The 13,315-nt window shown below is 40.0% G+C and overlaps 1 protein-coding gene across 3 annotated transcripts in view; it reads right to left on the bottom strand.

The window, feature by feature from the left end:
• Positions 1–13,315, bottom strand: part of FEZ2 (fasciculation and elongation protein zeta 2) — a 42,226-nt gene that overhangs the window by 18,943 nt on the left and 9,968 nt on the right. For all 3 annotated transcript variants that reach the window (XM_082745325.1, XM_082745324.1, XM_082745323.1), the window contains exons 3-5: positions 12,540–12,656; positions 10,531–10,672; positions 9,191–9,459 (exon numbers count right to left, since the gene is read on the bottom strand). In XM_082745325.1, coding sequence (XP_082601451.1) covers positions 9,191–9,459; positions 10,531–10,672; positions 12,540–12,656 — 528 coding nt within the window. The remainder of the gene's footprint in view (positions 1–9,190; positions 9,460–10,530; positions 10,673–12,539; positions 12,657–13,315) is intronic.

The following is a 13,315-nucleotide window of genomic DNA, read 5'->3' as shown; positions in this document are numbered from 1 at the left end:
AAGGTCCCTCTCCCCTAGAAATCCTCACAAGAGCAATCAGAAATAAAAGGCATAAAGAAGAAAAAAGTTAAACTGTCACTATTTGCAGATGACATGTTACTAATAATAGAAAATCCAAAAGATTCTACACAATACCAAAACTAATAAATGAGTGCAGTAACATTGCAGAATACAAAATTAATATACAGAAACCTGTTGTGTTTCTATACACTAATAACAAAGTAGCAGAAAGAGAAATTAAGAAAACAATCCAATTTATAGTTGCACCAAAAGAAAAAAGAAGAAAATGATTACCTAGGGATAAACTTAACCAAGGAGGTGAAAGGCCTGTACTCTGAGAACTTTTATAGAATTCTGATGAAATAAACTGAAGGCACCACAAATGGAAAGATATACCATGCTAATGGACTACAAGAACAGTTGCTAAATATTGCTAAAATGTTCACACTACCCAAAGCAATCTACAGATTCAACACAATCCCTGTCAAAATACCAATATTATTTTTCATAGAACTCGAACAAGTAATCCTAAAATTTGTACAGAGTCACCAAAGATCCAAATGGTCAAAGCAATCTTGAGAAAGAACAAAGCTGGAGGTATCACAATCCCAGACTTCAAGATATACCACAAAACTGTAGTAATCGAATAGTATGATACTGGCATAAAAATGGTCCCACCGAACAGCAGAACAGAACAGAAAGCCCAGAAATAAACCTAAGCTTATATGGTGAATTAATCTACAACAAAAGAGATAAGAATATACAATGGGGAAAAGACAATCTTTTCAATAAATGGTGCTGGGAAAACTGGACAGCTACAAGCAAAAGAATGAAATTGGACCACTTTTTGATACCATATACAAAAATAGATTCAAAATGGATTAAAGACCTAAATGTGAGGGCCGCCTGAGTGACTCAGTTGGTTAAGCATCAGCCTTCAGGTCAGGTCATAATCTCAGGGTCCTGTGATACAGCCCAGCATTGGGCTCCCTGCTCAGTGGGGAGTCTGATCCCCCTCGCCCTCTCCCCGGCCCCTGCTCATGCTATCTCTCTCTCTCTCTCTCTCAAATAAATAAAATCTTTAAAAAAAAGAAAGACCTAAATGTGAGACCTGAAACCATAAAATTCCTTAAAGAAAACAAAGGCAGTAATCTCTTGGACATCAGCCTTAACAACATTTTTCTATACATGTGGCCTTGGGCAGGGAAACAAAAGCAAAAACCACCACCAACCAGGACTACACACAGAGAAGATATTTGCAAAGGACATATTCTGATAGGGGGTTAGTATCAAAATATATAACTTATACAACTCAATACCAATTAACCAATAAAACCAATAACCAATTAACCAATAAGATAAATAATCCAATTAAAAATGGGCAGAGGACCTGAATAAATATATTTCCAAAGAAGACATACAGGAGGCCAACAGAAATATGAAAAGATGTTCAACATCACTAACCATCAGGGAAATAACAAATTGAAACCCCAATGAGATATCATCTCATACTTGTCAGAGCAACTAGTATCCAAAAAAAAAAAAAAAAAAAAAAAAGTAACAAGTGTTGGTGAGGATGTGGAGAAAAGGGAATCCCCATGCACTGTTAGTGGGAATGTAAACTGATGCAACCACTGTGGAAAACAACATGGAGACTCCTCAAAAAATGAAAAATAGAAAAACCATACGATCTACTACTGGATATTTACCCAAGGAAAACAAAAACACCAATTCAAAAAGGTATATGTACCCCTTATATTTGCTGCAGCATTATTTACAATAGTCAAAATATGCCCATCAAAAGATAAATGGATAAAGAAGATGTGGTGAAATAGTACTCAGCCACAAAAAAGAATGAATTCTTAATATTTGCATCAACATGGATGGACCTAAAGGGTATCATGCTAAGTGAATAAGTCATACAAATACCACAGGACTTCACTTACATGTGGAATCTAAAAAATCAATGAACAAATAAACAAACCAACACCAGAAACAGACCCATCAACACAGAGTACAAGCTGGTGGTTGCCGGAGGAAGAGAGGTACAGGCTTCTAGTTTTGGAATGAGGAAGTCACAAGATGAAAGGAGCAGCATGGGGAATACAGTCTGTATTATTGTAACCCCGTTGTATGGTGACAGAGGCAGCTACACTTGCGATGAGCACAGCATAATGTACAGACTTGCCAAATCATTGTGCTGCACACCTGAAACCAATGTAACATTGTGTGTCAACTATCAGAAAAAAAAAGAGAAAAAGAAACCTGCAGAGAAATGCTATCAAATGTAACCAACAAATTACTGTTGAAAATGTGTTGATATTTACACTCACATAGATAGGGCAGACTTGATCCTCTTGAGTACCACTACTTAGAAAAAGAGGTGGAGGGGGATGAGCTCCTTTTCTACTTCTCCTCTACCTTCCTCAGACTACTGTTTATTACTGTCTATAAATAGTGTACCCGGAAGGCTGCCAACATTTTTAAGTTTTTCATTTGGCCCCAAATCTAGAGTCAACTGATCTACCTGCTAGCTATCTTCACTTAGCTACTGGGAATCTGACACAAAAAGCACAAAGGTCGGGGCATACTCTCTCTCTCTCTCTCAAATAAATAAATAAAATCTTAAAGAAAAAAAAAAAAACACAAAGGTCTATTGCTAGGCAGAGGGGCTTAGGCAAGTGGCTTGGAGATGGACTGGCCAAGGGATCACCATCTACAGCCACAACTAAGGCTGCTGACTGGGGCCCTGAAGAAAGGAACAATTCAATACACTCTTAGATAAAACAAGGCTACATTTTAAAATAAATTTTAGTCAAAATATAGTGATCTTTTTATACTAATTCACTTTAACTGGGGTTTGCATATATTTTTTTCTTCTAGTTTTTTAATTTTATTACATTTTGTCTAAATCAGGGGTTGGCAAACTTTTCCTATAAGGGGCCAGAGAGTTAATATTTTAGTTTGGAGTCTACTCAGTCTATCACAACTATTCAGTTCTGTCCTTGTAACACCAAAGCAGCCACTGACCATCTGGAAATGAATGGACATGGCTATGTTCCAATAAAACTTTATTTATAAAACAGGCAGAGGGCCAATTTGGCCCTCAGGCAGTAGTTTGCTTTGCCAATCCTCCGTCTAAGTCATCTTAGCAAATGTGAAATTTTAAAATTCCAAATTAAAAAGGGAAGAAAAAAGCTAGTTTTGTTCATTTTAAACAAAAGCCCCAAATTCAAGTAGTTGTGTCAGAATAGATCCTTCTAAACTAGGAGCTGGCAAAAATTAGAATAACTTCAGAGCAATCTAATAAGAGCTATCCAAACGAAAACACACTTCTCTTAAAGTCAGCTTTGACGAAGTTTAAATGAAAAACTATTAGTGGGGCATTTTTGCATGTAAAAGAGAAACAGAATAGATTTGACTATTTATCACAATATGAGCTAAGTGAGTCATAAACACAGAGCAGTGCATCTGTGAAAAATATATATATATAAGAAAGAGTATCACAAGGCTGGCTGTCCCCATCTTTAAGCAGTTACCGCCCTAGCCCCCCCAAAGCAACAGGGCAATTATTTTTTTTTTTCACAACAGAGTTTTCAAAATAAACTTCTTCAGGTTAGATTGAAGCAACTATTCATTTTTGCTAAGTCCAAACATGAGAACTCTCTCTTGAAAGCTCAGCGATTATGGCAAACAGAAAAGATACTACGGATTCCTACCTTCTCAACTCTGGACTTAGAAAACACAATCTTACATGTAACTTTTAATTTGAAAACATTATTTTAAGGATCCTAAAGGAGGAAGTATGTCCATTTCATCCATATACTGATGTATGATGTCAGGAAAGTAAACACTCACATCTTTACAACTTCAGATATTTCTAGGTGCCAACCACTGCTAAATTAAAACATAAGTGGTATACTTTGACTTGTTCTTATACTCATGTGAACTGCCACTGAAATCCAATGGTCTGTGAATCTATACAACATAAACATTAGACTGGCAACAACAACAACAAAAAAAAATCCTTGATAGAACAACAATTCAAATAGGACAAATCCAAATCCTTTGGGATTCTATCTCCTTTATAGCGAAGTTTCAATTCAACAAACAGGCATTAAGTGATGTGCAAAGAACCAAAAATTAGCTGAGATGCTGAACAATGAAACAATGTGAATGAGCTTCCCAGGTAAGATTTAATCCAATGATAACAACAGAGCATGATACTATGAGATCAGAAGTATATGTACCCTCCTAAATAAATACAGAAAACATCTCAAACGTGACTTAATAGGCAACTCACAAAAGAATACAGAAGGCAACAGATCAAACCACTGTTTGCCTTTCAGATCAGTATATATCAGAAGGCTAACAATACCCATTGTTGGCTGGAGGTGTGGGAAATGGCCGCTCACTTATGCTATTATTGGGTATCATTTGGGTAGAACTATATAAAAAGATGGTTGTACGGGGCGCCTGGGTGGCTCAGTGGTTTGGGCTGCTGCCTTTGGCTCGGGTCATGATCTCAGGGTCCTGGGATCGAGCCCCGCATCGGGCTCCCTGCTCCGCAGGAAGCCTGCTTCCCTCTCTCTCTCTCTCTGCCTGCCTCTCTGCCTACTTGTGATCTCCGTCTTTCAAATAAATAAATAAAATCTTTAAAAATAAAATAAAATAAAATAAAAAGATGGTTGTTTAAATCCCTCCAGAAACTAAATATCCTTTGACTTAGAAATTCCACTGATTTCAGTGAATGAGTAGACTTTTCAACTAACCAAAAGAAAAATACATAAGAAATAAATTCAACTCTAGGAAAATGGTAACTTTAGTTTGATCAATTTCAGAGACAAATAACTAGTAGGCAGTTGGATATATGGTAACTAGCATTTACTTAGGATGTATGCTACTCTTCCATACATTATTTCATTTAACCCTCCCAAAATTCAAATCTCAAAGGGAGATGTACCCAGCAGCAGGAACAGACCTCAAATATAGCTCTTAACCTAAAATTCTTCATCAACAGGTTCTTCAGCCTCTGAGGGCTTGGCACCTGACAGAAAGACCCTAAATAGAAATACAGATTTGCAAGTTTATCTCTTTCATACACTTATTAGCAGAAATTTGTTAGTACCGAATGTTATACCTAAGGATATTAAGATAAAGCAACATTTCCCATCGTTAGTGATCCATGTCAGACAGATGCGAAAACAAAAAACTACAATATAGTATGACAGTGCCAACAGAAATAGTCAAGAGGTATAATACTAACCCCCAAAGAAGGAGAGAGTAGTCAATTCTGCATTGGATGACAAGTCATCAAGGAAGGTTCTAAGAAAGGAAGACAGTGCTTGTCCAGGATTGTGAAGGTCAAGTTAAAAAGAAAAAAAATCTCCAAAGTGGACTGGGAAAAACAGGAACAGAGGGCCACTCCAGAAAAGGGAGGAGCATATATAAAACACCAAAACAGGACGCCTCGGTGGCTCAGTTGGTTGGACGACTGCCTTCGGCTCAGGTCATGATCCCGGAGTCCAGGGATCGAGTCCCGCATCGGGCTCCCCAGCTCCACGGGGAGTCTGCTTCTCCCTCTGACTTTCTCCTTGCTCATGCTCTCTCTCACTGTCTCTCTCTCAAATAAATAAATAAAATCTTTTTAAAAAATAAATAAATAAATAAAACACCAAAACAACATGGTCAGTTCCAAAAAAAAAAAAAAAAATGTATGCAAGTCACCATAGTGATTAATAGACAGTACCCATCAACCATTCCCAACTCCACTCCTACTGCTCTCTTTCTCCTGATGCTGAACAACAGAAAAAAGAGATAGAAAATTTTCTGCTCTCTTGAGTCTCATTTCCCAAAGAGAGTATCTACTCCTCTAACCTCCCCTCCACACAGAGAACTGGAAAAAGAAAGGACAGCCTACGTTGCTCATAAGAAGGAGCAGTGACATGGTGACTGCTGTAACAGAAACAGATCCCCAAAAGCATTGTTATCAACTGCCTTATGCAGCATGTTATTGTCTTGGTGGCATTTATTACTATCAGAAATTACATTGCCTACTCATTCTTTCTCTGTCCATTGCCTGTGCCCCTTATTAGAATATAAACTCCAAGAGGCCACAGGCCTTTTCTGTTTTATTGGCCGCTGGATCTTCAGCAGTGCCCAGCACAAGGAAGGCATTCAGCAAGCACCTGCTGAGTGAATGTATGCTGCTTTACCCTATCCAACACACAGCAGACTGTAAAAATAAAACACAGCAGGATAACATCTCACTTGTATAAGAAACTCAATACTTTAATATTTAATAGTATTCCCATGGCCTCAACACTGTCTAATGCTCTAAATAGCATCCCTAATGCCCCAATTCTTTTTTCACTACAGAAAAATGTTTGAAACAAAATGTCTCCAAAATTAACACCTAACGAGTTTAACTCTGCTCTATTCCCATCCAGGTATTTCTTTACAGTGTTTTGGACCAAAGAAAAGAGCTAGCAAATATGGATAAAGCCTTAAACCAACTACAAATGAATGTTTTGTTTCAATGAAACATGTTTAAGAAAAAACAGAAGGAAGCTATTCCATGCTTAAGGAAAGAAAACCAAATCCTGCTAATAAAACAAAAATATCTAAGGGAAAAAGAAAAAAGTGACCAATGTTATTAGAAAACAGGTAATGCATGATAGCTCTAGGAAGGTCACCAATTTTTAGACATTTGTATCACTGCTGATAGCTAATTCAGAGAGAGAGGCCTTGCCCAAGCTGCATGTTACATAAAATGTCTAACAAGGTAACATCTTCCACAATCTGTTTATCCAATTGGTGGTTTCCTTTTAGGGTTCTTTTGAGCCTCCTACCCCTCTTGTCAGAATCACAGATTTCAGGCTCCTTCTGTCACAGATGGGATGGTCTTTTTCCAGCTTATAGAGGGAACCAGTACTGCAAGGTTAGCAATGCCATTAGAAACCTGATTAGGGGTGCCTGGGTGGCTCAGTGGATTAAGCCGCTGCCTTCGGCTAAGGTCATGATCTCAGGGTCCTAGGATTGAGCCCCACATCGGCTCTCTGCTCAGCAGGGAGCCTGTTTCCTCTTCTCTCTCTGCCTGACTCTCTGCCTACTTGTGATCTCTGTCAAATAAATAAATAAAATCTTAAAAAAAGAAAGAAAGAAAGAAACCTGATTAAATGGTACCTGGGTGGCTCAGTGGGTTAGGCCTCTGCCTTCAGCTCAGGTCATGATCCCGGCCAGGGTCCTGGGACCTAGTCCCACATCGGGCTCTCTGCTTAACAGGGAGCCTGCTTCCTCCTCTCTCTCTGCCTGCCTCTCTGCCTACTTGTGATCTCTGTCTGTCAAATAAATAAATAAAATCTTTAGAAAAAAGAAATAATTTTTTTAAAAAAGAAACCTGATTAAAGGTTTAAAAAAGAAACCTGATTAAAGCACTTTAACAGGTCCAAATACTGTGAAAAAAATTGACTATTACTACAACTCTATTTCAAGACTCATAAAGGTTTGAGTGAGATCTAAATGTTGCCTTGCAAAATCCATTTCTCAATATAAATGCCATGTACAATTACACCATGAACCCACTCAAACACTTTTTATACGGGAGTTACAAAAAGAAGTCTCTAAACACCTCTCAGGATAAATTTATTTCCCCCAGCCAAGTGTTAACACTAATAAATGGAAGGTTTACGTGTAATTCTTAACAGCAGACAGAAATTACCAACAATGCTACAACTTTTCAACTAGGCATTTCGCTTAATCACACTTGAATAACAGGACAATTTAAAAAACAAAAAAATAAGACATAGAAGTTTTGCTCTGGAAATTCAAAGCAAACTTCTAGAATTGTATATTCAAACAAATGTTTGGGTTTGGGGTTTTTTGGGTTTGGGGTTGTTGTTGTTTTTTTTTTTTTTTTTCGCTCTTCCAGAGTAGTCCCTAGAAGCAACTAATGAACACCTCTGCAATCCATACTGCCATTTCTCAAAAATATTTTGTACCACATATCTGAGAACTTTTTCCGTTTATGAGCTATGTCCTCTCAGCAAACAAATGGACATTACACTAAGGAAAGGTCCATTTACTCCCAGGCTAAAAGCAGACAATGAATAGGCTAAATGGGGAGATTCTTTTCATTTGCATCAACTGCTCATTGGTGATCCAGCAACCTAGGACATCATTCTCTTCCCTGGGTTCCAGCAGAGTCTGGTTAATGACAAGTATTCCTTAGAACAAATAAATTGAAACTAAATCAAAAACAGAACTTATATTATTATAAACCATAGTGTCTAGTTTGTGGTCATTTGTATTACCATGTTATCAAAATTATGAATGAAAAAGGGGCACTCCTTTTAGAAAAATGGATCCCTTTGCCCAACAATTATACTCCAAAAAAATAAAATCAACATTTCTTCATAGACAAACAAAATGAAGGTGGCAATACAGGGCTCAACTGATCAAAGAAAAATAAAAATGCTCTAAAATCATGAAAGAAATGCATCTCATGTAATTAGTTAATGTTTACGATGGAGTTTAATCGCACAAAATAGGACCACTTAAGCAAAGTGAAAAGATAGAAAACTAGAAATTTCATATAAAGAGTCAAAGATTCACATATTCTAAACTTTTCTTTCAGAAATGTCCTAATCTGCCAAATACTGGGCAAATGGCCAATATCACATCACTGCCTCTAATGCCGCCACGTTCCAGCTTCACTTGTAAATAGGGAGGAAGTTGATGACAAATCAGTCTGCGATTGAGGCTCAGCACACTTCAGCTACCTTTAAATGCACCCCTTTTCACTTTTTATTATACCAGTCATACAAGAGAAGCAAAAACAAGAAAATACCTCGTGTGAGCCCACCAGCCAAACCTAAGTAACCACTAGTAACACCTGGCAGTATTAAAGCGGCCACCTTGAAGATCGCCTCTTTCCTTACTTCCCCCTACCCCGTTCCCTGCACGGACTTCCCTCCTAAACCTCTCTGTGCCGAGTTACCCATATAACCGTTACATGCTGCCCAAGAAAACACCTTCCTGCAAGAGCTGAGCACCGGGTCTCCCTGCCCAGAGCCCCATCAGTGCTCTCCAGCACACACAGGCCCTGTCCGCCTGTGACCGGCCCGGGAGCTCTGGGGCCACCACGGGAGCGGCTCCCAGCGCAGGGGGACTCTCGCTGAACACCACTTACTGTGCCGGGCATATGACTTCTCTCATTCTTCCCATTCTGGGAGCCGCCATTCTTGAGTTTCTTTTTCTTCTTGGCTGTTTCTTTGTGCTCCTTCTGTTTGTTCTGCACTTCAATGAGAGCGGAAATAAAGCTGTTCTTCACTTCCTTTTCAAACTCCAGTTCGTCTCGCAGGGCCAACTGCTGCACCAGTTCTTCGGAGAATTCCTTGATGGCCGTCTCAATTTCTTCCAGTAGTTCATTTAATTCAGATACTGAGAGCCTCTTTACTCCTGTGACCAAAAGCAGAGCACGGCAGGTACTAAAACAAAAAGCCTTTCAAGAGAGCGGCACGATGGGGTGTTTTAGGCCAAAAGAGCGAGGATCATATTCTAAACAATTAAACTGTGGGAGATCTTCTGGTCATCCTAAAGCTTCTGGTGGGGGCAGGACTGAGCAGAGGTAGGTGGGCAAACTTACTTCTCAAAAGGCTGAGAAGTGTAACAACATTCTTTACTTGCCTAACTAACTCAGCCATCCCAGGAGCGGCACTCCAGTCGAGATGGAAAAAAGCTCGTACAAGGAAAAGCACACACACAAAAGCCGAAGGCGAGTACAGAAACTACCTGCTGACAAGAAACTGCACGCAGTTTAGCAGGGTTCTAGCACACTTCAGAAGACAGGAGTTGAACTGAAAAAAATTAAACCAAGTACATACTGGATCACATGTGCCCCGATGTGTGAATTTTTTTGAAGACTGGGAAGATAAAAGAATAGTCCCTGAAACCCCCTTTCGGTTTTTCCTCAGCATGTGAGTGAGGCTCATGTGAGGGAGGCTAGGACATCACTGAAACACTCACCCCCACTACGTCAGGAAGTGCTTGTATTTGGGGATGGAGGTTCTTTAAAAACGTAAGTAAAAATGAGGTTGTTAGGCTGGGCCCTAATCCAGTATGAGTGCTGTCTTACAAAATGACCAGCCAAGGACAGACACACACAGAGAGGGAAGGCCACATGAGGACGGGGAGAAGACAGCCACCTATAAGCTGAGGAGAAAGGCCCCAGAAGAAACCAAACCTGCTGACACCTTGATCTTGAACTTCCAGCCTCCAGACCTCTGAGACAATAAATTCCTGTTGTTTAAGACCGGGGCATACAGGACTTTGTTACAGCAGCCCAATCCGGCTAGTACAGGATTCAAAGGTGAACATGACAAAGTCCCTGAGCACTGATAAAAATACGCCCGAGCACTTTGCTGGAGGGCTGAAGAAGGGTGTGTATCATAGCCTGTACGAGTCTGAGCTTCCTGGAGATGGAGACACACAGGAAGTATGAAGAGCATGGACTTAAGGAGGGTGTCTTACTCTCTTCGTAACTGCTTGTGCTGGATCTCTGAAGAGTCTGGATTTCCTGGGACAGCATGGACAGCCGATCTGACTGGGTGGGCGTTTCATCATCTTCTGGGTCCGGAGATTCCTGCATCATTTCTTCAATTTCTTCAATAACCTTCCAAAAATATACATACCGCTGTTATTCGGAGACACTCAGCTAAACAACCTATCTGCACACGGTGCTCACTTGAAGCAACCAGAGCAGAAATGCACTAATTCTCCACTAACCAACAGTGTGCAGGAGGAGCTGGTATTCTGAATAAACAAAATTTTGATTTTAAGAGTGAGTGTTTAATAAAAAAAAAATTTACAATATGCTAAGCACAAAATTAAAGAGTATGATTTAATGTCCCTCATGATACAGTAAGCCCTATCAGATCTTGCAATGTCTTAGAAATGGCACAAAAATACACGTATAATTTACTTCAGATGTGCTAGAGCCAGATTATAGTCAAAAGAAAGCAAATGACAGAAAATATACCATATGCCACATGCCTGTGCTCAGTTTAAAGGATTTCATCAAATTGACATAAAATTAAAAAAAGAAAGCAAAAAAATTGTTATATAAAGCAAAAAATTACCTCCACAGCAGCAAATTTTTCCATTAACAGCAGAAAAATATTTTCATGTATTAACTCATTGGAAGATTAAGAGATACTCAAAATTAACCGAAATATAGAAGCTAAAAGAGAAAAAGAGAGCTGCACAGAAGCAGGAAAATTTCAGAAATATCTGTCTTTCAACGATAATCTACTGTCATGGGCAACACTGCTCGAATCTTACGATAGTTATCTTGTCCTGCTCCACATTTAAAAGTTCCAAAGGATACATTAGTCAGTGGGAACTTAGAATCAGAAAAACTACTCAACAGTTAAGAAAAAATAGATCTAAGAGTTTAAAAAAAGAAAAAACTATTAGAAAAAAATGCAGGATGAATCAGCAGGCTTAAGAGGTAATACTTGTACTGAGAAAAAGAAGAGTAAATCTGAAGGAGGTGGGGATTATGTTAATTAGTAAGAAGATTTTCTCAAATGGGCATTGTAAAAGAGCACAATGAAACCCTGGAGAAGAGGGCAGAATCTGCTTGGCTAAGTCTTGGGAGCAGGAAGGCTTATGGCATTCAGGGAGATTACCGAGGAGACAATGAACCCTCAGGGTCGTGTTATTTCCTGGGGATATTACGCTCCACCTCCCACAACCCTCCACCCCATTATCTGGCATTTTTAAGCACCGCACTCTTTCCAGGCCTGGAATAATCCAGCCACAAATATGACGAAGGGGCATCAAAATGGCGCACGTTTAATGGACTCCTCCCAACCTGGCCACAGCCTATCTCTTCAGTGACCTCACGTTTCCAGCCGAAAGCTTTACTCTGGGAGGGTTCGCAGTGAGAGCAGGGTTGGCGCACGTTACTTCAGGAGTTTGACAACCCAACCCAAGTGGGAAGAGTATTCGGACACTGAGAAAGCCGACGCAAGTGGTTTAAATGAATACAGGGCTGACGTTATCAGAGCATTCCACGGGAATCACGCTCACTTCTTTCTGGGAGCACAATATGTACTAATAAGTGCTGATGATTTTTACACCGGCCTTTAGAGAAAGTAGGTAGTGTCCACACAGATACGGTATAGGTTGCCATGTCTTGTTAACTCTTGAAAAAGCACACAATTCACAGTATTTTGTCTGATTTCAGGTGAAGCACTAACCCTCCCTTGGTAACTTGCTGCACTGTTTCAACCAGGCCCGCGCTGGGAAAGTGCTTGTACTGAAAAATCTTCCCAACTAACGTGATCCCATCTGCTTCACATTACATATACCTTCTTCTTCCTCTCCGTGGAGGACGTAACTGATGAGCTTACCTACACAGAAAATGCAGGAAAAATAAGTAAATCCCAACAACCCAGCCCTTACTGCCCCAGGAAGAAACTGTTTTTCAGCTTGAGGTTTCCTTTTTCCCTCCTGGATGAAGGTCTCGTCTCTACCTGCTCTGCAGTGAAGAGCGGCTCTTCATTAACGCAGGAGACGATGATCGAATGCATATCCAGCTGTTCCCTCAGCTCCTCGTCATCTGATGCATCAAAGAGCAAACTGTCACTTATCTGAAAGCAAAATAACCCACTGTTAAAAGCAGGCCATTCTGATCACAACAAATTCGCAGTGTCTGGGTAAAGAAGTCTTCCCTGGAAAGGGAGAAATGATTATGACCGCTCCGTGCCAGGCAGCACTGAAGTCCTTTACTCCTCTCAGACACCAACGTGGGGAATGGAAAATAAACATGAAATTGCTGAGGTGCCGCATGCGTCCCCTAACGCTTCCCCTAATCCCCAATACGGACTCAGGCTTAGCTGCTTCTCCCTGGGGAAGAGGGTCACTTACAGCGTTTGTTAGGAAGTCGTGGGGAATTACAGGAGACGGGGGAGGGAGGTAATAGGCGGGTTTAGCAGCAAATGTGATTTAGTTCACAATCTAATAGTAAGACTGGTGTATCTTAAAATTCCACAGATGACATAAAGTTAATTACTGCCAAACTGACTTCTAACATTCAGAATAAAAGATTGGGAATTGGTTCCCTGGCATTGTCCACAAGAGTCGAACTTTGCCGTACAGAGAAACCGCTCTTCTTCCAAAAATAAAATCTCTGTAGGTTCCAAGAGAATCTTTCAGTGCAATCGTGCTGGGGGTTCCCATTTGCCTCACTGCCATTTTCCACCCTGCTCTGGGCATCAGGGCGCTGAACTTTATGGACTAAATCAAAGGA

This window comes from Mustela nivalis (assembly GCF_964662115.1).
Source record: "Mustela nivalis genome assembly, chromosome: 8".
Lineage (NCBI taxonomy): Eukaryota > Metazoa > Chordata > Mammalia > Carnivora > Mustelidae > Mustela > Mustela nivalis.
Note: the sequence above shows the minus strand (reverse complement) of the source record. Positions and strands in the feature narration are given on the sequence as shown.